Source organism: Macaca thibetana, chromosome 3 (genome assembly GCF_024542745.1).
Source record: "Macaca thibetana thibetana isolate TM-01 chromosome 3, ASM2454274v1, whole genome shotgun sequence".
Classification (NCBI taxonomy): Eukaryota; Metazoa; Chordata; class Mammalia; order Primates; family Cercopithecidae; genus Macaca; species Macaca thibetana.
The window spans coordinates 69,949,554-69,977,162 of record NC_065580.1 but is presented as its reverse complement, the minus strand read 5'-3'; the positions used below and the strand labels follow the sequence as shown (position 1 = coordinate 69,977,162).

The window sequence follows — 27,609 nt, the reverse complement described above, 5'->3', positions numbered from 1 at the left end:
TACAAATGTAAGAAGATTTAAATCATATCAAGTATCTTTTCTCACCATGATGGTATGAAACTAGAAATCAATTAACAAGAAGAAATTTGGAAAATTCACAAAACATGGAAATTAAACAACATTCTCTGAATAACCAAGGTGTCAAAAACAACAACAACAACAACAACAACAACAAATGGAAAGCAAAAAGTATATTGAGACAAATGAAAATAAAAACACAACATACCAAAATTTATGGGATGCAGCAAAAGTAATTCTTAGAGGGAAGTTAATAACAATCATGCTTACATAAAAAAAGAAAGATCTCAAATTAATAACCTTACGTTACACATCAAAGAACTAGAAAAAGAACAAACTATGCCCAAAGTTAATAAAAGGAAGGAAATAATAAAGATAAGGGCAGAAATAAGATAGACACTAGAAAAACAATAGAAAGAATCAACAAAACTGAAAATTATACTATTATAGTAAGAATAGTTAAAAAATTAAAATTAAAATTAAAAAATTAACAAAACTGATGGTTGGTGTTTTGAAAAGATAAACAAAATGGCCAGCCCTTTAGATAAACTACAAAAGAAGAGAGAGACTTAAATAAAATCAGAAATGAAAGACAAGACATTACAACTGATACCACAGAAATATGAAAGATTACGAGATACTATGAAGAATCATACACCAACAAATGGGATAGCCTAGAAGAAATGAATACATTCCTAGACAAATACAACACACCTAGATTGAATTATTAAGAAATAGAAAATCTGAACAGACAAATAATGAGTAACAAGATTGAATCAGTAATAAATGGTCTCCCATAAAAGAAAACCCCACAATCTCATGGCTTCACTGCTGAATTCTACCATTTAAATAACTAATACCAATCCTTCTCAACTCTTCTGAAAAATTGAAAAGGGAATCCTTCTCAATGCATTTAATGGGGCCAGTACTATCCTGAAACCCAAGCCAGACAAAGACACTATGAGAAAAGAAAATTGTGGGCTAATATCCCTAATGAATACAAGTGCAAAATTCTTCACAAAATACCAGCAAACTGAATTCAGCATCACACTAAAAGGATCATTTATGTCAGTGGGGAAAACCTCTAATAATGGAATTACCAGGTCAAAGAGTACTCCCCCCAACCCCAAATTTTAATAGATACTGAGAGACTGTCTTATAAAAAGTTTGTATAAATGCCCAATCCCAACAACAACAAATAAATGTGCACATTTCCCTTGCAACATTGGGTGTTAACCATCATTTCTTGCTGTTGTTTGCCCAGGGCAGCCTTGGTTTTCACCTGCTCTCCTAGCATAATTCTTAACAGTGGCCCTTTCACTCTTAAAATGGGCCCAGTTTGGAAGATACATGGTCACTCTACTAAACTTTAAAACTGATACATATTGTCTCTTCCCTAGAGATTCTCCAGGAGGCTCTGTAGGCTTCTGGAAGGACTTGCATTCTCTTCCCTCTCTCTCCTATTAACCTGCACTGACTCCTTCAAAAGCCATAGAATTATGGAATGTGCCTCTAGCTAGGGACGTCCTTTCTGTGCAGATGGAAGTAGGAGGTGGCAATGAAAGTATGCCTGTATGTTTAACCTTGCTGAAAGGCAAATGTGCACACACATACATACACACACAAAGCCAAATTTGTAACTATGTTGTAATCCAAAGGATAGTCCCTAGCTGTCCATCATTTGACATGACATAGATGTTGATAAGAGGATTCCAGCACTGGAAGCGGTGTTGGGTAGGATGAACTTTAGGTGCCTTCAGTGTTGAGATTCTGTGATTACAGTAGTAACAATTGACGCTTATTAAGGACTTACTGAGTGTCAGGGTAGTTCTAGAAATTTGAGCTATAAAATCTCATTTTGTCCTCAAAGTTACCAAAACAGTAATTTAGTCACTGTTTTTAGGTAATATTAACAAATTAGGAACTAAGGCACAAACAGATTAAGTTAGTTGTCTAACGTGGCATACTTAGTAAACGGAAAGACCAGATTTCAACAAAGGCAGTCTGACCTGTTATATCTCCACTTTCTGCTGCCTTCCCTTTTCATAGCAGGGGTTGGGCGGGGAGGGGTTGATGGGGGTCTCTTTGTCACCCAGGCTGAAATGCAGCGACGCAATCATAACTCACTACAACCTCCAACTCTTGAGCTCAAGCAATCCTCCCACCTCAGCCTCCTGGGGAGCTGGGACTACAGACACATGCAACCATGCCCAGCTAATTTTTTTTTATTTTTTGTAGTGATGGGGTCTTGCTGTATTGCCCAGGCTGGTCTTGAAGTTAGCTTAAATGATCTCACCTTGGTCTACCAAGTAGTTAGGACTACAGGTGTGAGGCACCACACTGGCTTACTTTTAAATTTTTCTGTAGACATGGAATCTCGCTATATTGTCCTGGCTAGTCTCGAACTCCTGGCCTCAAGAGATCCTCCCTCCTCCGCCTCCCAGAGTGCTGGGATTACAGAGATCAGCCACTGTGCCTGGCCTTCTGCTGCCTTCTACTTCATGTTTCGGGCACTGAAAATCTGCCTACATTTTGCAGATTTGATTCCCATTCTCTTTCTTAATAATTCTAATGATATTCCTGAAAGTTGTTTAATAGAAGGGAGAAAATGGCATGCAGAAAATTCATGCAATATAATTTGAAACCTTACCATTGAAGAAACTTCCTTCTGCTCTTTCTGGAAGATCTATTTTCAATTATCTATTCAGCATATACTATAAGAGAAAATAAATTTATCTTTTCAAATTCTTTCTAGGAAAAGTAAATAAAAACTTACGTAATTTTTAAAATGTTAAACATGAAACATTCATGAATAATAAAAAGATTTCTGAGATTTTAATATTGTTGCTATTTTAATATTTAGGGCTCAAGTGACTTAAGGTACTATCCACTTGTAATTGACAAAAAGGGAAAGATCAGATGTTTGATGGTGACCACAAGACTAGTTGTCTCCAGTTACCGAAAAGCTGTGGATGCTTAATGAATGCTTAATGAATCCCTAATACCAGCAAACCATCTTCTGAATTCATTTTCTAGGAAAGAAGTGTGGACCAAGAAGGGCACTATTACCACCAATCCTGAAAAATAACTGTCTTCACAGGTGAGGAGTATCGCAGTGTACATAACATTTTATAGGCTCCATATTTTCCTATTCCACAGTCAGAAGCCTGCTTATTCTATGTCTTGCATAAATACTCTGAAAACTACCATATGCAAATATATTACCAATCATCTCCTAATGTGTAAGTCCAGAGGACACTCATGAATCTCTCTCCCTCCATCTTCAGACCTCTTTCTCTTGATGTCTATGACACCACAGTCTCCCACTTTTTCATCTTCTTCTCAATTTCTTTTTAGAACCCTGTTTTGCTTACTCAAGCCTTTAATGTAGGCATTCCCACTGGGCTATCTCATGGGTAAAAAATCATCCTGCCTTGTGAATTTGACTACACTTTATTCCCTACAATGAATCTGACAGTTCTCAATCTGTGAAAAGATAACTGTGTCTACCTAAACTAAATAAATACCTAATCTTGTGCTCTTTTCAGTGTTTTCCCTGGGTCAATGTGCTGTGGAATTTAAAATGGATGGGGAAAAATTGAAATGCAGCATTATTCTCTGCAGCCCCCTGGTTTAATTTCAACCTTCAGAAGAAGCAGCATTTACCCTACACTTTGGCTCCTGTCCTAAAATAGCTTTTTGAAACATTTCATGATCCCGTTATCAACCAAACAATTTCTACATAACAAGGTCTAGGAGTTGACAAAGGAGTGTGTATGTGTTTGCCATTTCATTCTTACCCTAAAAGGTTTACCCTGCTTCCCATCCAGATTTTGCAACCTAAAAGTATGGGTCCCAGGTTTTTCTACATTTCCTATTATTATGCCCCTGCAGCCCAAAGCACTAAAATAATCTGGAGACCCCCCACCCCGCAAAGTTATTTTTTAATAGTAATTATAAAGGACTATGCAGTACTCTTTCCTCAGTCATATATTATTATGATGTAAAATTTTTTTTTGTAGTCCAATTAAGTGAACAGGGGAATCATGATTTTGACTCCAGTTGGGCTTTCAGGATCCAGACCTGGGTAGAGGATTGGGAGTGCCTGCCCAGGAACTGTGGGTGATCAGCCAAAGGAAGCTGAGATTTGAGTCCTGGATAAGGGAAAGCTTTGTAAGTGAGGGAAAGTTTGGAATCGAGTTGAGGAGAGTGGATAGTAGGCTAGCCAAGGAACTAGGTAAGATGAAGTGAATTAATCTGGGAAAGCCTGCAAGAATTCCTGAAGATAAAGGTCATCTTTTGTTGGGTTGCTTTTGTGGAGTGGGAGTTGGGGTAGCAGGGGAAGCTATGAATATCCCCAGCTGGGCTGGAAAATTTTAGCCCTTCTCTGTCAATATTGTGATTTTACCAATCCCGGTCTAGCTATTGAGGTTACCAAAATGTATCATGGAAATGGGAAAAATGAAATCTGTTGTTATGAGTCCTACCATACTTTGATTTTTTTTGTTGTTGTTTTCAGAGACAGGGTCTTCCTCTGAGCCCAAGCTGGAATGCAATGGTGCAATATGTATGCAATGCAAGGTGTTCATCATAACCTCGAATTTCTAGCCTCAAGCAAATCCTCCCACCTTGGCCTTTCAAAGCATTGAGATTACAGGTGTCAGTCACTGTACCTGGCCCCCACTCATACTTTAATTTTGATGTTTGGAACAAGGGAACAAGCTGTTACTGAAGGAGTCTGGGACGCTCCATCAAAAAATGAAAACACTTGCCAGTAGCACTGCAGTTGGGAACAGGAACTGTTTCTCGTCTTCCATAAAAATAGACACGATTTCTGTTCAAAATGATGGTGAATTTAGAATTAGGCTTATTTTCAGAACAGTAAAAGTTATAGTTGGAACTATTTTTTTCATTAGACTCCTTTTTTTATTTTTTAATTATTTTTGAGACAGAGTCTTGCTCTATCACCCAGGCTGGAAGTACAGTGGCACGATCTCAGCTCACTGCAACCTCCACCTCCTGGGTTCAAGCAATTCTTGTGCCTCAGCCACGTGAGTAGCTGGGATTACAGACACTCACCACCACACCCAGCTAATTTTTGTATTTTTAGTAGAGACAGGGTTTTACCATGTTGGCCAGGCTGGTCTTGAACCCCTGGCCTCAAGTGATCCACCCACCTCGGCCTCCCAAAGTGTTAGGATTGCAGGCGTGAGCCACTGCACCTGGTCTTATGCAATATTCTATCATTGCTTTATTAAATTCTGCTTTTATCCCTCCACCAGGAGAATTAAAACATTTAATTAAGAAAAGCAATTAAAATAAATGGAATATCATTTAAAATATCCATAAACTAGCAATAGAATTAACAATTGCTTGTTTACTTGTCTGTGTCCCCTTAGTTATAAGCTCCATGAAGGCAAGGGTTTGATATTTCTTTTTTTTTTTCTTTTTTTTCGTAGATGGAGTCTCACTATGTCACTTAGGCTGGAGTGCAGTGGTATATGATCTCAGCTCACTGCAACCTCTGCCTCCCGAATTCAAGCGATTCTCCTGCCTCGGCCTCCTGAGTAGCTGGGACCACAGGTGCATGCCATCATGCCCAGCTAAGTTTTGTATTTTTAGTAGAGATGGGGTTTCACCATGTTGGCCAGGCTGGTCTCAAATTCCTGACCTCAGGTGATCCGCCCACCTTGGTCTCTCAAAGTGCTGGGATTACAGATGTGAGCCAGCACGCCCCGCCTGATCTTTCTTGCTTATTGTTATATCCCTATGACAATGACATTGTTTAGTAGATAATAAATACTCAATAAATATTTGCTAAAAGAATAGATGACAATGAAGGAGGCATCAAGTACATGGACAGTGAAACACTTGTATTCTCTAACATTTGGAACTTTTTAAAGTGCTTTAATTTTTATAAGCATAACTGCTGAATAATAATATTAGATCAAATGTACCTATAAGTATTTTGATATTTCATTGGTCATTCTAGGATATATTTAAAAAGAGTCATGTTTCTAAAACCTAACCAGGATCTTTGGTTTATGAAGTGCAGTAAGTCCTTAAGAAGATAAATTCCTCTACAGAATACAGAACTCATTGAATTAACAAGGTCTAGAAGATCTCTTGAAGAAATTCAGAAAGAAGAGATGGTGGATATACAGCAGAGTTAAACCTGAACTGAGTACAGTTGTTGGACCATATTTGCAGAGAGGCTTCAGGGTTTTTCATTTAAAATGTGGATAAAAGAAGCTTCAGTGATGGATATTTGCTCAGGCCCCTACTCTTATGGGCAGAATTTGCCACTTTACTCATAAATACTATATAAAAAAGTGATGACACTTACAAGGAGCCAGGATCCTAAGAAGAAAATATATATTTAAAAAATTATAAAACAGACCCTTGCCACATATGTAATGTGCCCTATTGGTTCTTCTTTCTGATTTGTATGTGTATATGTGTATGCTTGTTTCACAGGGGAAAAATAAGGAATACCTTCCATTCTATCCTACCTTGTCTTTGTATGTTAATAAGGAAAACACCATCTCTAAGCCAGAAAAATACAAAGTTCTTGACCAAGTTGAGGTCCTAAACGAGCAAATGGAACATTGGCCAACGCTTACCTTTTCTTTTTTTTTTTTTTTTCTGCAAGCACTATGTTGACTTACCTTATCTTTTTATAAGCACATTTTACTTCCAGATTGACCTATAAATGTGCATTTATCTTATTTTTGGGTCCTGTCTATCTTGTCTACAGTTCCTTCTTATAAAAAGGGTATAATCTGAAGAAAGAAAATAATATCATATTGGGATGAAGGAGAAAAAACTAATTTGTTGATATGTAATGGACTATGCAAATACTCTCCAAACCTTCTGTGAACTCCCTTTGAAAAATTTACTTGAGGAGGTACTCCACCAAAAGGAAAAAATAAACCCTAAAAAGAAGAAGATATGGGACCCCCCAAATTCTCCTAATTCAGTACAGCAGTAAAAAGAAACTAATTTTTGCATGTTAAAGCAGGAAGTCAGAAGACTTTAAGAAGAATATTTATAAGAAGAAAATGAATGTATTTTAGCAAATACAAAGATGAATGATCACAGTGATGAGAATAAAGATACATGTGTTTTTGTTAACGAGAAATAATGAAGATAATTTAAAACTCTAGAAAGTGCAAAAGCTGTATAGGAAAGTCACAATTAAGTAACATGAAGTAAGCTAAAATGTAGCATGATTTTGTGAAATAAAGAGTAAGAAAAGAGAATCTATTTGATCTTGGCACTTGATAATTCTTTTTCAAGCAATATAGGTTAGTGGCATAGAATTATATTTCTTACTCCACTTTGGTTGTTTATTAAACACTATTTATACAATCATGTATAAATATGTGTTATCCTTTTTAGTAGTTAACAAATTTTAGACTCAAATTATAGAGTAAGCATTTCAAGATATAATTATAGCCACAGAACGGAATGTAAATATTACACATTTGACAAGGTCAAATTAATGAGAAAGCTTATAGAATTTAGGAGATAAGAGGGAAGAGAGGATAAATGGAAGGAAGTATAGGGATCCAAATTTTCTTATCTTTAACAGGAGAAGGATTGAGATATAGAAACAAAGAATTAAATTGATTACTCAAAGTCAACAGGAGAAATATTAGTAATCTTAAGATCTAATAGCTAAAAATAATGAAAAAGATAGTAACAACCCAAAAATAACACAATGATAATAACTACTAATAGCAAAAAAAAAAAAAAATGTGTATAGTGTAAGATAAATTTTTCTGCTTTAATGATTGGGGGTCAATAAATAACATCTAAAATCAATAAATCATGAAAAGAAAACATAACCATCCAAATCAAACATATGGAGGTAACTACAGAAGAACTACAAATAGAACCATACTAAAAGGATTGCTTCTGGGAAGACAGTGTTAGAGGTGGGGTGGGGGATGAGAAAGTAAAACTTTTTTTTTATTTTATTTTACAATTCCGTACTTTTTGGACTTTTTTTCCTTACCATGTGAATGTATTATTTTTATTACATAAAAAAGGCAAAACACTTCCTGATGACTAGCTTAGTATTCTCTTCAATGATATTACCCCAAAGTGCATTCTTAATAAGAATAAAATGAGCATACTCCTGCAGGTAAAAGAGATAGGCGCAGCAGTACCAAATGAATCCTGTAATTAGTATTGCAATGAGTAGAAGCATCATGATTCCAAACATGTCAACTGAAATGTATAAAAAGAAATACATTTTAAGTTAACAAAACATCAGCAATTTCTGCTATTTTCATCTTTTCTAATATCATGCAATGTGATTCTTTAATAAATGATTATTGAAAGTAATGATACAATAACATACATTACATATTCCAATAAAACTACCATTAATACAACAATCACTAACATTTAAAAATAATCTGGGTTGCTAAAGGAGGTAACATTTGATTTACTTATTTTTAAATTGGTGAACTATTAGGCTACTGGCTTAATTTTTCTTTATTTTACCTCTAAACTCATTTCTGGTACTATCTTAATAGATAAAACAACAAATCCCTCAGGCTGTTATATCTCTAAAGATACATCTAGATAGCAGGGAATGGTTTATTGTTTGAATTTCAGCAGTCCATTACCAAAGAGACAATCAATGCTTGCTGAGAAATCAGATTTCTACCCCTTGTAAACTTTTTTTTCTTACCTCAGTAAGAACAATGTAGTTTATTAGCTTGGTGTGTTATAAAATGAAACTAGAAGGGCAAACATGAAATAGGAGACTAGAGTTTGTGTTCATACCAGTTACACAAAGTGTAACTTCTTTATAAGGCAAAAACATGTGTGATTTAAATATACCTAATAGTACCTGAAAGAAACAGAGATCTGAGGGCAAAATTTATATCTTTTTACTTCAGTGAAGGAAAAAGAAGACAACTGGTTGTTCTAGACTGGATTTTTTCACATAGCTAGGATTTACCTAGAAAGCTTTTTGTTTCCATTCTTTAAGAAAACTTCTTAAATGGTGCTGGTACGTTTTCCTGCCTTGGTAAGTATTGTATAACATACCGAAAGTCCAACATTTCAGTATAACTTAAAGATTCTTTGATGATTAATATTTGTTCACTCCTAGTTAATCAATTAACTAGTTAAGCAATTCTCAGTGTAGAATACATTAGCTGAAAAAATATAAGTTATAGCAATGTTTCTAGATACAACATATCCTCAGACCAGGACTAGCTTATTTTAAAAATCCTGGAATTTCTAAAATGACATAAGAATATAAACATCCTTTAAGTGGGTTATGGATATCATACACTGGAGATTTTAGAAATGGAAATTTAAAGTATTCAGCTACTAGTATGGCAAAGCATCCTCCAATCAAAATGAATGTTCACTTAATTTGAATGAATACTTTGCTGCAAACAACCAATAAGCCTATATCAGGAGGAAAGACCAATGAACATCCCTGGACTTGCTATATTTTTATTTTTATTTTACTTAAAGTTCTGGGATACATGTGCAGAACGTGCAGGTTTATTACATAGGTATACATGTGCCATGGTGGTTTGGACTTGCTATATTTTAATATGTAAAGCAAATGTAATAATTTATAATCCTTCAAATGTAGCAAATTACTAGCATTTGAAAGTCAATGGAAATAAAGAATATAAAAATTTAAATAAGGACAACTCACCTGCACAGTTTAACCAATATATAGAACTGAATTTACACCCGAAATATGGAAAACAATATTTTTTGCATGTTTTTTCTTCACTACACCAAATACACTATATTTGGAAAGAGAAAAATAAAAGTGGTGTCCAAGTATAAGAACCACAATCCCAGGAAGTTTTTAGTACTAATTCAATAAGTATTCAATAAATAATAGTCATTATTATTATTATTATTATTATTTGTAGTAGATGCCTTTGGTAACTTCTTGAGATCTCTTTTGTCAGACCCATGCATCCAAACCTCAGCTGCAAAGTTTTGGCTCCCAATGGCTCACAGCTTCTCCTTTTCTTGGATGACGATGGGGACCACCTAACCCATGAGGTTACTATTTCCCCAGGCCAGTGACTGACTGACATAGGGTTCCAAACAGTGGGCATCCTTGCCTCAAGTCAGGGACAACTCTACCTTGTGACTTTTTTTGCCCAAGGGCTGCCCATGATTCAGGCCAAGAGTGAGCTTTAGCCAAGACCTCATCTTTTCTTCGCTCTTCCCCTTATCTTCCCTGAGTCTCTCACTCTATAGGATTTTTGCTGAAGAGCAGTCACTCAAAAATCACATGCACTTGAACCCCTTTCTCAGACTCTACATTTAGGAAACAAAACCAAAGATATTATTTCACAAAGTAGTAATAAGAACTGCGGTAAATGGTTTTTAAAATGTCTCTATCACTCTTTCCATTCCTCTTGCCTGCATCCCCGACTCTTTCCTTTGGGATTGCTCCTCTGTTACATGTGGCCCTGGCGGTGCTGTCAACAAGCCTTACCTCACCCCTCTCCCCACACTGCTCACTGGTGCTCAGATAATCACGCAGAAATAGGAAAATGGAATTCTAAGTCCCTTAAGCAAGGCATAAAGGTGAAAAATATTATGGGAGGTAAAACCAGAATAACCTGGAAAAGTGAAAAAAAAAAAAAGACAAAACGGTAAAAACGGCTGTCACTTACATAGGGCCTACCATGTGACAGGTACTACATTCTAAGTCCTTTGTATATATCCACTCACTTCATACTGATGACAACCCGGTGATCTAGCTACTATTATGTCCACTTTATAGATGAGAACAAGAAGGCGCAGAGAAGTTAAATGACTTACATAAGATGGCATACCTAGTAAATAGGGGAGCCTGGGTTCTAACCTAAGTAGCATGGTTCCGTGCTGGTAACCAATTCTGTAAGATTGAACCCAGACACTGTCCGATCACTTCTTGCTGTACATCCTGGGACCAGCAGAGGTAATGATTCACTCCAAAGTAAAGAACCACCCCTTAGACACTGCCTGAATACCAAGGGTGTATCACAGGCCAGCTTTTGTTTCATGCTGGACAAGACTAAAGGTTAAATCAAGCCATTCAGTCAAATCTAAGATTGAAGCCACTTTCACTGAATGAGTCTTGTCCTCCTGGACGGTTGCCAAAAGACTGGAACTGCAAAGATAAGGTCTAGATTCAAAGATTACAGCCCACAGAGACTTCTGGCCTTGGTTATTAGTATTCAGAGTCTCTAGGAATCAAGTCCAAGATCTAGTAGGGTTTTAAGGGAAATGAATTGCCAGAAAAAAACCTGAACCTACAGCTAAGAGCTATGCACACTTAAGTGCTAAGCTGATTCCCAGGCTCCAGTAACCAAGTCCACCGCAAGCAAGCTCCTAAAGAAGTGCAATCCCCGGAAGAGACAATCTCCCCTATGTCTCTCTCTGGTTGGAGCTCAGAGAATAATGGAAAGTGGACTCCTTCGATAGCAGCTAGACTGGTGACCAACAACTCACTGTGCAGCCAGGGAAATTCAACAATGTATTACAGACTTGGAACATATTATAGGACTATTGGCCACTATCCTCCTTCTAAATAGGAGTGTTTACTGTTGTCATCCTACTTTCTCTCTTCTGTTGAATAGTGAGTCTTTGGGAGTTGGTTTAACTGATTATATAGCTAACTTGAAGGAGTGGGTGGAGCTGTATTCAAACACAGTCAAGAGTAATGCACATGTCTCAGAGATTTCAGACTTAGAACTGGGGGCAGTAGCTGATAGTGACCTTGGGTAAGTCCAATTGCAGTTGAGATTTAGTTGTATTATTTTGCCAGGAGCATTTTTAAAAATATGGGGATGGAGAAAATAGAATATATCTGTCCTGAAAGGTCAAGGGGGAAAAATAACAGACTGAGGTCTTTTATTTTAAAAATCTCTCTGCTACTTTGTGTCCCCATTCTTCTTTTTCTGGTAATCACACCCTCTTCTACTGAGGACCTCTTCCCCAAACCCTGTGTGATCCGGGGGCTGCCAATCATTTTCCCTTACCCTATTCCTACTATTGGAGTGGTCTTTTGACCCAGGCAGTAGCCTAGTAACAAATGCTGGACCAGACATAAAACCCCAATAGGGCCAATCAGAATCTTCTTTAAGTTACAACTCTTTGAGTTACAGACGTTGGGTTAGATCTGCTGGCAGCCAGCCCCTTGCCCAGCTGTATGCAGAATGTCCATTTACCACAAGAGAAAATAAAGTCAATTCCCAGAGGGAGGCAGAGCTGAGAGATGGAAGAAAAGAGGAAAATGAGAAGGACATCTTTTGGTTCAGTTGTGCAAGAAGGCAAGGCCACACCTGGTCTTCCCAATATTGTGAGCCAATGAATTCCCCTTTTTATTAAATTAGTTTGAGTTTGGCTGCTGTCCCTTACCACAAAAATATGTGACTAATACCTTAACTTAATCTAGAAAGTTATCAAAGACCAGAACTTCACATTGCCCCCAAGAACACTATAATATAGTCAACATTCCTAAATTGGTAATGTATAATTTAAGGTAAATTACATGATTTTTCTCTTATAGCTAAGGAAAATAACCCGTGTAAATATGAAGCCATCAGCCTCTTTGGAGTGTGACAACTGAGGAGCCAGCTAAAAGGCTTTAGAGTGATGGTTATTATGTTCTCATGGCAAAATTATAGTACTCATTTTAGGGTAGAGCTGGTTTATTAAGCCTATATGGACATCGCAATTGCTATTTTAATAACAATATCATTAAAATTAAAACATGCAGAAAGTGGGAAGGTACATAATAATATTTAGTGATTTAAGATTGTATAAAGCAAATGGCTTAATATTATACCAGTGGTTGGGGAATGGGGTGTGTAGAAAATCCAGGATTGTTCCAGGTGAAAGAAAAGAATGGAGAGCAGATGGGGGAAAATAAAGAAAAAAAAAAGCCAATGATTTCTAAAATTATGGGATAATGGTACCAGAAATAAACAAGTAAAGAACATGAGCTTCTTTGGGGAAGGCAAAATTATAAACTAAGTTAAAGAAATTTTGACCATGATGTGATTTAAAAAAAAAAAAAACTATCCAGAAAGAAATGGCAATCAAGCAGCTGTGAGCATCACTGTTGGTGATCGTTAGATTTAAGGATGTGAATTTGAGATTTCTTTATACGCAGGTTGTGGCAGAGACCAGGACTGTGAAAGACATGGCACAAGGGTGAGGACACAGTGTGAAGAAATGCGCTCATTTAGGAGATGAAGGAATGAACTCCTTTAGGAAAATGAAGAAGAGGAATTGGTAAAGGAAACAAAATGGTGAGGGAAGAAATAGGGCCTGTATAAAGCCAAGATTGCCAAGGAAGGAGCAAGTTTCCAAAAAGAATGAGTGATTAATTTGAAAGGTTGTTGCATTTAGTTATTGAGTCTTTTGTAACCTCTAAATCAGGTTGCTAAGGATTAAATCACACTGTGTGATACGGAAGCAATGGTAGAATAAGCACAGAATAAGTACTTCAGCTTCTAGAAAGAAACAAAGAGAAGATTTGGTTTTGTTTGTTTTTTCCATTTTATCAGAACTCAGAAGGAAGCCACTGCACAGAAATAGGCTGGATTTGTCATAGAGGGAACAAGGAAATGAGAAAGGCTTTGAGTTTGTGAATGTGCATGCGTTTCTGAGTATGACACATAGATAGAGGTGAGGACTAAGGAATTCACCTCAGAAATGAGAACAGATTTCTCAAGGGGAAAGTTAATGTAAGAGAAAAGATATTGAATTGGTTCTGGTGAAAAATGAGGAAACTTGAACCTGCCAGATGGTCTTAAAATTCTCAAGGAAAGTCAAACCCTGAAAGGAGGATCATGCCAACAGTGGTAAAGGGCTGGGAATAGTTGCCATGGGAAATAATCCATGATACTGGTAGTCCATATATTTTTTCCAACTGAAGGACTCCCAACAGGTGATGTCCACATGTTTACTGGCATATCCAAATTCGGATCCATCACCTTGTCCACTCTCCTCGACTCCATGCCCTACCACACACACACACAAACACACACACACAATTTTTCAGAAAAATAAATATCAAAGTGGGCATCTCTTTGTGAGTTGTAAGGTACAACATTTATAAATGCATTTTACAAGCATGTGAGTAACGGTCCTTTCCTATGAACTGTGAGGCTGTGGGAGATTCAAAAATCCCACTGGGCTTACTATAACTTGACTCCTTTTTGTCTCAACCAACCATCCATATCAGGTCACAATTAGTGAGAAAGATGTGATTATGGAGAAAACTTAGAATCTACTCTGATTTTATTTAAGTCAGTTGGCCACAATCTTATGATGCTCATTAGCAAAAAGCAAAAAAAAAAAAAAAAATGTACTTATGACAAGTCTCACCATTGTGACACCATGATTGAGAACTTTCGTTCCAAGCATTCAACAGGGATGCATAATGACTCTGAATAGCAATAAAAGGACAGATTACAAGATGCTTCACCTTTTTTAATTAGCCTGATTTTTGAAATTTTATTTCTAATATAAAATATCAACAAAAATATAATATGTTTTTCATATGCTATGTTTATGAGTTGTGTGTGTATCGGGGGGTTGTAAAAGTGATTTTTATGGATGGGTTTTTGGTAAGAATGTTTTCTAACTCTAGGAAGGCTAGTCCTATACTATGAAATCATCAGGAAATGTTTCAGATAGAATCTAAGGAAGATTGCCTTACAGTTAAGAAGAATAAGCATGTCATTTATCATACAAATTGGAATATTTTGGGAAATGAAAAGGAGTTGGTATATATATATTCTCCAGGTCCATGGAGAAGTGGACATAAAGTAGCACAATATACCAACTAAGACATCTGTTCATCCTCCTAATTCTGTGTTGAACATGTGGAATTATCTCTTAGTTCATTCCTATGAGGTACAGGAAATATTTTTAAAATTACACTCAAATTCACATATTCCCAGTATTTCCATAATGAATGATATTTAGAAAAATTTTAAAAATTCTCTACCGTGTTACACTGTAGAGTATACTGAATTAATTTACCCTTCTTTGAATGGCTCAAGAGTTAATTCAATAGTTATTGAATGCTTGCCATGTGTGGGAAATGTGTGAGGTGTTAGAGATACAAAGATGAATAAAACATGAATTGTGTCCTTAAGGAGCTGAGAACAAGGGGAAGGTGAACATAAAAACAATTTAAATGATATGAGTTACAATTCAAAAATGTACATGTTCAAATCCAAAAGAGAGGTATAGGGGAAGTGCAGAAGGTATTCTTCCTCTAAAAGGAGGGATAAGAACAGGTAATGATGGGAAAAATGACAGCAATGTTATCAGTCAGGGAATGAAGTTTATACCTAAGGCCTCAATTTTTCCCATAAAATTGGAGATTAATGCATCTGTTGATATTGATGGGATGGGGGAATTGCTGCTGTGGGAAATTTTAGGCAATATCCCTAACCAAAAGCAAGTGATAGGTGGTATTTGGGCTCAGGTGAGACCAGAAATTGTGACTTTGTAGCTTTATTCATCCAGATGTTGATGAAATATGTTCAAGCAGCAATCAGCTAGTGATGCATAACAAACGAAAATATAAACCAGAGGACCAACTGGAGCTGTGGAATGTGGGTCCAGTGCCATTAAAAATATGAGGGTATATGCCGTTAAAACTAAGAGGGTGTACGCATTGTATGACTGTATCAAAACATCTCATGTTCCCCATAAATAAGTACACCTACTATGTACTCATAAAAAAATAAAATTTAAAATTTAAAAAAAAGAGAGCAAAGCCATTAAAGTAGAAGTAGTTTTTACAACTCCTAGGGAAATAATTGATCTAGGCAAGGATCATTGTTGGTTGCTAATATCATCAAATGCTAGACAATAAATCTTATCTACCTCCTAATGAAGGGCCTCTCAGCATGAAGCATTCCTACCAAAATTTAAACAGAATCTGATAAAGCCTTTATATCTAATTATCAGTTTATAAGAGCAAAAGAACAGGGAAAAGACGAACATGATAAAAGTCCAAAATTAGTCCAAATCCTTTTCGAATTCAGTCCAAAATTAATCCAAATCCTTTTGGGATGTGATCAGCAAAATCCAGACTATGAGAAACCAAATAGGACAATCTAGTTTCTCCAACAAATAAGTTGCAAAAAAGAAAATAAAAAGGGAGAAGGAACATATAGATTAAAAGATACTTAAGGTATATATCAGCCAATTGCAATGTACAAATGTGATTCAAACAAACAAACAAAAATGACTCAACAAGACAAATTTATTATTTTCTGTGTGCCTGATGATATTAAGATTATATTGTTAACTTTTAGGTATGATCATGGATGAACTTGTAACGTTTAAAGTAAAATATCAATTAGAAATATATGCTTAAATATTTTTAAGCAAAATGATATGGTATCCATATCATCATTTGCTTCAAAATAATACATTTAGCGGGGAAGAGCATACATTGAAAAAAGTTGGTCAAGATGGTTCTTTGGGGTATAAAGCTTTATTATATTGCTTTCTTTTCTTTATTGGTATATATGAAATTTTCCATTATAAAACATTTAACAACAAAAACGGGAAGAATATTGCATTCAGGTGAACAGCCATGAGAATTCACAGGAGGGAAGGAAGTCCATTGGAGAGGGCCAATAAACTGAAGGGAAAAGAAGAGCGTTAAGGGACTGGAGGATGTTCTTGTCTTGTTGAGGCTAAAGAGTAGGTACAGTATAAGGGAGTGAGAATGTAAAAGCCAGTGTAGATTGTGCAGGGTTCAGAGATGCCACAGAAGTGATGTCTTACTACACAGGGTTGAGGAAGGCAGGACACTGAGACAGAGTATGTCTGGGTCATCGCTGGCTGTGGAAAGCATGTAAGGCAATGGTAGTACAAACTGGGTGGAGAATGCCATGAGCCAGAAGCCCAGGTCCTCATTAAAGTAGATGAGTGATAGATGTTTATCTTCTTAGGGGAAGATAAGACAGGGCAGAGGGTGTGTATCCAGATCGCTATGAGAGACGGCAACTACTAGAGTGTGCCCTTTTCTAAGTAGTGACTTCAAGCTTCTGTTTTTGATGTTGTCAGTTATCCAACACAAGTTAGACTACAGTGGTTTTTATCCAGCTTGCTGCAAACCTGTCTGTGACACAAAGTGGTCATTTCCCTCATAACTTATAGCATTTCTGCTTTCTTCCAAATCTGAAGTGAAGAGCAATGATTTCAGACATTTAATCATCAAAGAAGAGGAATCTAGCTACTTCGTGGTTAAGGAATGGTATGTCATTCTTTCTAGTCTTTAGGAAAGAGAAGTGGGAAGGAAATTGTCACCACATCTCAAAAGATATATCTTTTCCTTTACTTGCAAAAATTATTCCAAAATTTCAGTACAATTTTTTCAAGCAAATAATTCTTTTCTTTTTGAAGTATAATTTCCCAGAAGGAAGTACATGTTTGTACTTAATTATCTCCATTGTTTATTTCTAGATCCTCAAAGAATGGTTTGAAATACATAAATAGATCTTAATAACTGTTATGAGTTATTCCTGTTATTAAAAAATTGTGTAAAACAAAGTTTAGCATATCTTTTAAATGACAACTGTAAATTGTGACTTTATAACGTTCCCAGAACAATTTCCTCATAAGAAAGTTAACTTACTTTCTTATCTTTTGTGCACAATTGACAACTCTTCTTTACAGCACATTCTACAAGAAAAAAAAAATTAAGTCCAAAATTAATACAAATCCTTTTTATTGCTCAGTTTTACGTAAAAGTGCATTTCACTTAGTCATTCCTGTTTTAAGCCATATTCATCCATACCCCAGCATTTTACTTCATTATTTTAATGTATTTAGACCCCCACTGGTACTGTATAAATCCTCTTAATCTTAAGTCTTTTCTCCTATTTCTTGGAAACACATGAAATGGCATCATCCAACTTTGATGAGCCAAGTTCTGAAAAACAACCCCCAAAACACTGTAAGGAAAAACAAATTGGCAAGTCCATTGTATTTTAAAATACCAAGTGTTATTCAGGATGGTATTGCCAAGATATTCCTACTTAACTAACCCTTTAAATAGTTAAAAAAAAATTAATTCCCCATCTTTTTTTGCCACAAAGCTTTAAAAACTTCTCCCAAATGAGGATTTTCATTCCTCTAGTTTTATGGAAAAACAAACAGTACGATTTACATTTGAAAGTTCTAGAATAAAAACTATGAATTTGGAAAAAAGCATTTCAATGCCTCATTTTATTACTGCAACATCTCCTTAAAGAAAGGGTCTGGAATTAATGTACTAATTGTTTTGTGATACAGCAACAATAAAGTTGCTCTCTCTATTATTTTGGGGGCAGAGTTCACAGGCTCTGTGGGAAAGGTCAGACCTTTCTATTTAATTTCAAATTGTTTGATTGGATGCAGATCTGATTTGGCTGGGGAAAAAATTTTACAGTTCAGTTTTCAAATTAAGTCCTATTGAATGTTACTTCCTCCTAGCCAAAAGTGTCCTTGAAATACCCATGGGAAAGTTGAGTGAAAGAAAAGGCAAGGTGAATGGTAAAGATTCTGCTGCCTTAGCTATGTGAAGGACAGCTGGCCTCAGGCTCCTTTCAGGAGGCAGAAGCAGGGAAACAGAGGACTCATGACTTGGCCACTGTTCTCAGAGCTCTACGTGTTTCCCACAGCTTTTTTGTAAACGAAAGTTTTTATTTTGGAATAATTTCAGATTTACAGAAAAACTGTGAAGATTCTACAGGGAGTTTCTGTATACCTTTCATCCAGTTTTCCAAATTTTGTTTTTTTTTTTTTTTTTTGAGACGGAGTCACTCTGTTGCCCAGGCTGGAGTGCAGTGGCATGATCTCCACTCACTGCAAGCTCTACCTCCCAGATTCACGCCATTCTCCTGACTCAGCCTCCCGAGTAGCTAGTACTACAGGCACCCACCACCACGCCCGGCTAATTTTTAGTAGAGACAGGGTTTCACCGGGTTAGCCAGGATGGTCTTGATCTCCTGACCTGTGATCCGCCAGCCTCGGCCTCCCAAAGTGCTAGGATTACAGGCGTGAGCCACTGCGCTGGCCCTCCTATTGTTAATACCTTACACTACCATGGTACATTAATCGAAACCAAGAAACTAACATTGGCACTTGACTTTTAACTAAACTCCAGGTTTTATCAGGATTTCACCAGTCTTTACACTAATGTCGTTTTTCTTTTCCAAGATCCCATCCAGAATACCACATTGCCTTTAGTCATCATATCTCCTCTGGTCTGTGACAATGTCTCACTCTTGCCTTGTTTCTCATGACATTGACAGTTTTGAGGACTACTATCCTCACTCCTTTCAGATATTTTGTAGAATGCCCCTCAACTAGGATTTGTCTGATGCTTTTCTCCTGATTAGATGGGAAATGAGTTTTGGCGAAGAGCGAAGAGATGAAGTTCCCTCCTCAACACACTATGTCAGTAAATGGCCTGCTCAACCTCCATGGTTGAGGTTTAGATTGAGCATTTGTATAACTAACCAGCCATCTCTTTAATATTCATTTTTGCCCTTATTGGAAAACTAATGAGGGTACAGCTGACCTATGTGTTACGTGAATCAGTAGGTTCTTTCTTCTGTTCTAGTCCTAAAGAACAAGGTTCTAGCTATCTCCATGGCATTATCAGGTACCAGATTCTTTCACCCTAAAGGCCTGATGTTTGCATATATGTTTTCTATCTGGTTACTTCTTCGCTCTTGATTACATTTTTCATGATTTCTGTATCATTTCTCCTAGTTCTCTTAGAACATCACTGGCCTTTCTTTTTCAGTTTCTTTGACCGGTTCCACTCCTATCAATGTCTGAAATGTTGCTGTTCCATAAAGTTCCATCCGTGATCCTCTTCTCCCATGAAGAATCATAATTTCAAATGCCTAGACATACCTGGCATCAAAATATATTATGCCAAATATCAAAACAAAATTTTTTATTGGCATTGCAATACATTAATAATACAAAAATAAAGTTTATCTGCAAGGGAAAATTTTTCAAGAACATCTAAGAGAAAAAAACAATGGGGAGTATATGTAAAATAATAAGATTTTATATATTACATTTCTTCTTATATTTTATTTACCTGTTACATCTATTTTAAAACTATGCTGTTAGGTGAATAAAGGTTTGTCATATGTCATCTTGGTGTGCTGTACTACATGTCAATATGGAATATCACTTTTTCTTTGACTTAATGATTTTTTTTTTTTTTTTTTTTTTTTTTTTGAGACGGAGTCTCGCTCTGTCGCCCAGGCTGGAGTGCAGTGGCGCGATGATCTCGGCTCACTGCAAGCTCCGCCTCCCGGGTTCCCACCATTCTCCTGCCTCAGCCTCCCGAGTAGCTGGGACTACAGGCACCCACCACCTCACCCGGCTAGTTTTTTCTATTTTTTAGTAGAGACGGGGTTTCACCGTGTTAGCCAGGATGGTCTCGATCTCCTGACCTTGTGATCCACCCGTCTCGGCCTCCCAAAGTGCTGGGATTACAGGCTTGAGCCACCGCGCCCAGCCGACTTAATGATTTCTTTTACTTGAATTCAGTTTTATATAATATTGCTACACTTGCTTTCTTTTTCAGTAGCATTTGTAAGGTCTATCCTATTCTATCAATTTATTCTTTATTCCTTTATTTTCTCTAGTGGCTTCAAAATACACATTCTATTTCTATTCCTGAGCTGTTATTTTAAAAATTTGGGGAGGTATTTTATATGCATCTTTCTATCATCATTTAATCAGGATCTACATTCTCAACCTAGACAAAGATCCTAATATATTTTTACTCTTCTCTTTCTCACCATACCACTTCCCAATTAAATAATTTAACTACTTAATAGCAGTTAAACTTCCATATGATTTCTGTATCATATGGATTTCAGAAATCAAATGGAATTTTAACTACTATTAAAGTTATTAATGATTATTAGACATATTTAAATTGCTGTTGACTTACAATAAATTATTTAGAATTAACTCTTCATTTTACTAGTTTCTTTGCTTACTACTCTTTCTTGAATCCCACATTTTCCCCTTGGATTCATTTTTCATTTTGCTGGATTATATTCTTGAGTATTCTTTTCAGATGTCTGTGAATGATAAACTCTTTGACTCTTCAAGTGTCCAAATGTTTTTATTTTGTATACCTTCTAGAGCACAGCTGGCTTAGTCTGTTAATATGTTCTAGTTTCAACGCCATTTTTTTCAAAACTTTAAAGATATTTTTTCTTCTTCTTCTTTATTTTATTTTATTTTTTTGACAGAGTCTCATTCTGTCACCAGGCTGGAGTACAGTAGCGTGATCTCGGCTCACTGCAACCTCCACCTCCTGGGTTCAAGCGATTCTTCTGCCTCGGCCTCCCAAGTAGCTGGGACTACAAGTGTGTGCCACCACACCTGGCTCATTTTTATATTTTTAGTAGAGACAGGGTCTCGTCATGTTGGCCATCTCCTGACCTCGTGATCCGCCCGCCTTGGCCCCCCAAAGTGCTGGGATTATAGGCATGAGCCACCATGCCCCGGCCAAAGATTTTTTTTGGATATTTTTCTTTAGTTCCTCTCTTCCATTCCTCTCCTCCTGAAACTCCTATTACATTAATGTTGGCATGAACTCTTGTCTCTTTTTTCTACAGGTTATCTCTTGTTCTTTTGTACTGCATTCTGTAAGAATTCCATGGCTCAATTATTGAGCTTGCTAATTCACTCTTCAACTACGTTTGTGTTTATTATATTTTTAATTTCCAAGATTCGTAATCTTTTCCAGAATAGCCTGTTCATGGATATCTCCATGAGAATACTAATCATAGTGCTGAGAGAGGCATCCATCCTAAACCCTGAGCATCTCTGGATTTCCTAGCTAAGTGTGCCAAACTTCTTGGCCTAATTATCCTCTGACCCTGCACTTATTCTGTATCTGGTAACATAGTCAATTAAATAGGTCAAGGCAACCACAGTGTGACTATAGTCACGATTACTCCCCAGGGACTAGATTTTTTACTGCTTGCCATAAAAGTTCATAAGCTCTTAGTCCTGGGTTCCTTAGCTCCAGTGCAACTGGCTGCATTCGTAAGCACAATCTGGATACACTGCATTGCTCTATGGGACTCGGGGGCAGGAGATTTGGTGCTGCCATACTGACGTTCCTGCTGTTGGCTGTGCTATGAGTAATAAACCGTCTGGCACTGATCCATTGAGTCTCACTGTCTACTTTTAGCGCCTATGGAGTTGTGGCAAGCCAATCTACTTGCTAGCTTAGTCATTTCCTTTGGAATCTTGTTAGTCCTTGCCATTTTCTGTAGGAGAAGTTTCTAATTCCAAGGTGTTTTTTCCCCTCTATTAAATGTGTTTTAATAAATTGGTTCTTTCCTTTATGGGGTTTCATGATTCTTGATTGTGTTAGCACAATCAAGTTAGGAGTTAGGTGTATGTATATAGGCTATTTCCACCTCTGTGGTGTTGGCGAGGATTGGGACATGCTGCCAAGTTCAGTGTGTTGGTAGTATATCTTTTCCTGCCTTTCCAGGCCAATAATTCACATTCATTGTTAACCTGGAGCAGTTGCCTCTGCTGCCTCTGCTGCCTGCTTCTTGAGACAGTTGAGAAGGTGGAGAGGCAACCAGCTATAGTGCTTTAAGATCAGTTCCCAGGAAGCTGCTGCACAACTCCCTCGTGCTCTTTGTATTCACTGCTGCTGAACTTGGAGCAACCCCAGAAACCACTCTTACATTAGTCTTCTCTTATGTGTGTTTTAGGCTGTGGCTTTCTCCATTAGTCTGATCTCAATTGCTTTCTGTTTCTCAGGGATTCTTAACATTTTCCAGCTCTCATCTTGTTTTCCAGCACTGTCATAATATATGTCTCTATCTCTGTATCTAGTCATGTGTTGCATAACATTATCTTGGTCAACAGACTGCATATAGGACGGTGATCCCTTCAGATTATAATACTGTATATTTTTACTATTCCATTTCTATGTTTAGGTAAGTTTAGATACACAAATACTTACCATTGTGTTACAATTTCCTGCAGTATTCAGCATAGTAACATGCTGTATAGGTTTGTACCCTAAGAGCAATAGGCTAATCTAGCCTAGGTGTACAGTAGACTATACTATCGAGGTTTGTGTAAGTACACTCTATGACATTCACACAATGATGAAATTGCCTAAACTATGCATTTCTCAGGATACACCTCTGTCATTAAGCAACACATGACTGCATAATGTTTATTGAAAACTTACCATGTACTAGAAAACGTTCTGAGTGCATAACATAGATTAACTCATTTGATCCTCACAACAACAATTTACGGAAGATACTATTTTATTCTTATTTTACTGATAAGGAAATTGTGACACAGAAAGCATGGGCCTAGTAAGCAACAGAGCTGGGAGGAGAGTCCAGCCAGTGTGAGCTGCTGCCTGTGATAACTGTGTTCTTCTGCCTCTCTGGTGAAACAAGTACTGTCAGAGAGGCACAGCTAAGTATAGGAGCAACTATTCATTCAGATTAGGTGGACTAAAGGAAGGCATCATAGAAGAGGTAGAATTTGATCTAGGCCTATCAATATCAGAATTCAGTTTTACATCACAATTCAGCATAATGTCAAATCCCCCATTTCTGCTAGTGGCAGAAAACCATAAACTTGCAATCTCAGTCAATTAATTCATCCTCCTTTGAATAAACGTTTAGCTAAATGTAGGGTTTGCTCCTTCCCCCTTTACCTTGGGGATGCTATACTTTTCTGGGAGCAAAGGCTATGTGTTGCCCGGGTACTACGGTGTGACTGGACTGAGTCCCCTCCTCTTTCCTTACTAGCCTCACTGTGTGAATCTCACCTGTCCACTTCTTAGGGAGTGTCATGTCTAGTATCTGTGGTCCTGCTGTGGTCCTGCTGTGGTTTCTAGACATGAGGTCCAGTATTCTCTGGGAAAGACCTTTCCCTCTTCAATTTTGCCAGCTCTTGCAAGAACTGCCTTGCCTGTACCCCACCCACTATATTGGGAATTTTAGGGCTCTCTACTCTTTTCCCTACAAAATTCTTATGTCCAAGGGATTCTGACATGCAGTCCTTGAGTCCATTTGCTAAGATACTTCTTCCTGCTACTATTACCTACTGTTTGGGAGCCATGTTAGCCTCATGTTATCTGTGAGACCAGTGGATTCAGAGTAAACTCTAGAAAGTGAGTCACAAGTTCCTAATGTTTTCAGATTCCCCTTCAACCCATATGACATTTTTATTATCTCACCCTTCCTTTACCTCAGCCAGAAGTGGTATACCAGGTTTCTCTCCTGGTTCCCTATCAGCATTTAAACCTTGTGTCAATGCTCTAATCCTCCTAATACCTGCTTGCTGGTCAAAATCTGAAAGCGCTTTTTGTCTTAAAGATGGCTATATGAAGTTAGGATCCAACCAGGAAAACAGAAATCACTTTGTGTATACGTAACACTGGGAACTTAGTATCGAGGTTGGGTATGCAGGTGATGAAAGAGGCTGAGAAGTTTGCCAGGGGAAAGAAAGCAAAGTCCCACCTCCTCCCAGATAACAGCACCCCCTAGGCTAGAGGACAGAGGAATGAGGCAGCTACCAGAGACCACTACAGTAAGCTTAGAGTATGTGACAGATATTCTTGGTGTGTTCACCATTAGCAGAAATAAACAAATGAAGAGAGAAAACTCAGAAGCCTTGCTTTATATTCAAATTATTTGACCTTCAGTTTATTTCCTTGGAGGTATCTGCCTTTTAATTTCATTCTGATATCTTGCTATTGACTTCCAGGCTTGTTTCACTGAATATTTCTTGTTTGATTGTTCTCTAGCTCAAAGCACTTGTGGGAAATTTTCATGTTTCTTGAGTTGTGTTCTCTTCTAGGGTAGATTATTTGGGGGGTGTGTGTGTGTGTGTGTGTGTGTGTGTGTGTGTGTTTGCATGCTATCATATAGTCCTTTGTTTCTTTATTTTGCTGTGCAGGATTTACACAGTTGCTCTATTGTTTTCATTCTACTAATGATTGCATAGCTCTGTTCAGACCTTCCATTTGTTCTGATATAGTGTAGGTGAGATCTTAACCACCTTACCACGATCCTTGAGATTTTTTTCAAGAACCTACAGTTTTATGGCATTTTATGTTCTATTCACCCCACTGTTTTCAGCATTAGACAGGGGGGAGAACGCAAATGAGGCTGTGCCAGGCTTTGTTAGAATGTCTGACTGTGCTCTCTTTTTTGAGGTTTGTCATTTTTCAATGTCAAGGTTTGCTAAAGCTTATCAGAGGTTTTTCCCGTTTCCATGAAGGGGTTTCTTTGGACTCTAGATCTGCCCTCAAATCCAGCTTGTAACTCAGGAACCTGAGTTTCCATCAGAGAGTCAGGCCCTCTCTCTCAGGTCCTCATTCCACTTATTTCTCTTCAGTAGCCATTTCCTCTTCTCATCTTCAGAATAAGATAAAGAATAGGATACCCACTCAACTTGTTTCTCTCCAGATTTGGGAGAATCAATAAAAGTTCTTGTATTATAGTAACTCATTAGTTACCTCTAAGAGAGGGTGGTAACATTTGGAGTCTTGCCATGCTGTGCTATTCTGTTCTGATCCAGAATCTTCCAGTTCTTTCCTTAGTTGCCACTTATTTTTTGCACTATGACCCTTTGTTGTCTGGTTACTTCTAGTGAATAAAATTCTCTAGGTTTCAGTACATTTTTTCATCCATTCATTAGATTCTAGAAGATTAACCTAAAGTTCCATCAAGTGCTTACTATACTTTCTTGAAATATTGATTACTAAGCTCTCAAATGTAAATGAACATCAGAGTTAGAAGCCCTGGGGATCAAAACAACCTGCTTAGCGGGAGGTCTCACTTGATGTGCGATCCTTCACAAAGTCCTGTCTGTTGCCTGTCACTCAGGGCGTAATCTGGGACATAGATGAGGATCTCGTGAAGACTTAGAAGCCCCTTCTCAGTTTTGGAAGTGAAAAGTGTCATGATGTCTAAGAAACCATATCCTTGTTAGATGGGAAGATTAAATGCAAGCACTAAGGGGAACTGGCCCAAGACTAAGATGCAAGCATTCAGGGGAGGCCCTTGGCAGGCAAGCTGTTTCCTTAGAAACATGAACTCCAGCTGGCCAGCCCTAAAAGTGAGTTAGCTAGCAACAGAAACTTCCATCTTTGGAGATTATCTTTATCTGTGATTTTTTATTTATTTTATTTGTTTGCTTTTTTTTATTTTTATTTTTTTTTTTTGTTCTTCATCAGTATTTTGATAAAGTCTTGTGAAAAATTTCCAGTATGAGTCCAAGTTTGCAAGGGAACAAAATGAATAATTTGTTTCTATGTTTGGGCCTATGCTTTTAGGTGCTGTTTGTTGGGAGAAGGGGCCAGGATGGCACTGGAACACTATTTCTCTTAGAGTATGTATAGGGGTGACCAAGAGGTTAAAAAAGAGAAATCTGTGGGAAAGATGAAACCAAAGAAAACAAGCTAGGTATTTTAATTCAGCATCCCCCCAACCCTACCCCCTCAAAGGAGATTCTTATTTCAGTGCAACGCTGAGAACTGTGGGTTTGGTTTTAGTAAGGAAGACTGATTTACTTACAGATACTAACATTCTTTTCTACTCTGGAAACCAGACAGCAGTAATTATTCTGTCTCATAGTCTTTGTAAAAATGGCAATCTCGGCTTTACAGGGCACTTTCCAAGTAATTCAAATTCTGTCTCTTATTTTGTCTATACAGTTCCAATTTAGGATACTAAAAACCTTATTTCCAGGTTCATGAATTTAACTCAGCATGACTTTTAACATTTCAATTTTTTTTCAATTGGGAAGGGAAACCAAGAGATGCCTCCAAACTGAAGTAATTTTTTTTTATGAAAAAGAACAAATAAAGCATTTTATTAACTATCTTTAAAAACTTAAGAAAAAGGAACTATGACCATTGAGTGGGTTTGATTAGAACAAAACCCAACGATTTAATCACAACAAAAAGCTTATATGCCATAGGTCATGCAAAAAATGATGAGGGAGAAACTATGCTTTTCCTCAAATTTAAAACTGTTTGAATCCACCTTTCATATTTCAGATAAACCAAATTAATCTGACTCCAATTTAACCGAGTTTCACCAAAACCACCTAGAGCCTTTAAAATGTCTTCCCACCAACACCAAATGACAACTTTTGAGATGAAAATTCCAGTTCACCAGGATGGCACAATTAAAAGGAAAAACTACGCTGGAGCATATGGGGCACCCGCCTCAGGACTCCGGATCACTCACCCTCTTCAGTCTTATCTCTTGGTTTCTGATTGTTCCTGGGGCTGTGGAAAAAACCATTCTCTGAGAAGCTGATAAGCAATTGGATAAGAAAGAGGGAGAGAAAAACTGGCAGGAGGATCTGGCCCCATGCCCGCAGCCAGCACATCTCTCTTCAGACCTGGTGACCCCAGCCACTGGGAACCTGGCAGGCACCAGCTACAGTGTTGGACACTGAGACCCACTCAGGGACTGTGACCTACCACAGCCCCGGGTCCTTAGGCTGCCACTTGTAAGCCCTGGATGC

General features: G+C 37.4%; 2 protein-coding genes across 4 annotated transcripts in view; both read right to left on the bottom strand.

Annotated features, from left to right (window-relative positions):
• CDK14 (cyclin dependent kinase 14) overlaps nt 1-27,609 on the bottom strand; it is a 798,330-nt gene that overhangs the window by 700,473 nt on the left and 70,248 nt on the right. For 2 of the 3 annotated variants that reach the window (XM_050782869.1, XM_050782873.1), the window contains exons 2-3: nt 17,684-17,730; nt 2,669-2,732 (exon numbers count right to left, since the gene is read on the bottom strand). The gene's annotated coding sequence lies outside the window, so the exon portion shown is untranslated. The remainder of the gene's footprint in view (nt 1-2,668; nt 2,733-17,683; nt 17,731-27,609) is intronic. The other variant, XM_050782870.1, reaches the window with a different exon arrangement.
• PTTG1IP2 (PTTG1IP family member 2) lies at nt 2,852-27,609 on the bottom strand. Its single transcript, XM_050782882.1, has 5 exons — nt 27,327-27,609; nt 17,684-17,730; nt 9,713-9,806; nt 8,160-8,253; nt 2,852-4,852 (listed from the first exon to the last, which is right to left on the bottom strand). Exons 1-5 carry the CDS (start codon nt 27,469-27,471, stop codon nt 4,744-4,746), a joined length of 489 nt encoding a protein of 162 aa, XP_050638839.1. The 5' UTR covers nt 27,472-27,609; the 3' UTR covers nt 2,852-4,743.

Excerpts from the sequence above, each read along its gene's own strand:
- PTTG1IP2 (XM_050782882.1), bottom strand. The coding sequence starts at position 27,471 with ATGTGCTGGCTGCGGGCATGGGGCCAGATCCTCCTGCCAGTTTTTCTC. Across the intron at positions 17,731-27,326 it reads AAGAGATAAGACTGAAGAGG|AATGTGCTGTAAAGAAGAGT; the intron begins GTGAGTGATCCG and ends TTTTTCTTGTAG. Across the intron at positions 8,254-9,712 it reads ATATTGGTTAAACTGTGCAG|TTGACATGTTTGGAATCATG; the intron begins GTGAGTTGTCCT and ends TATACATTTCAG.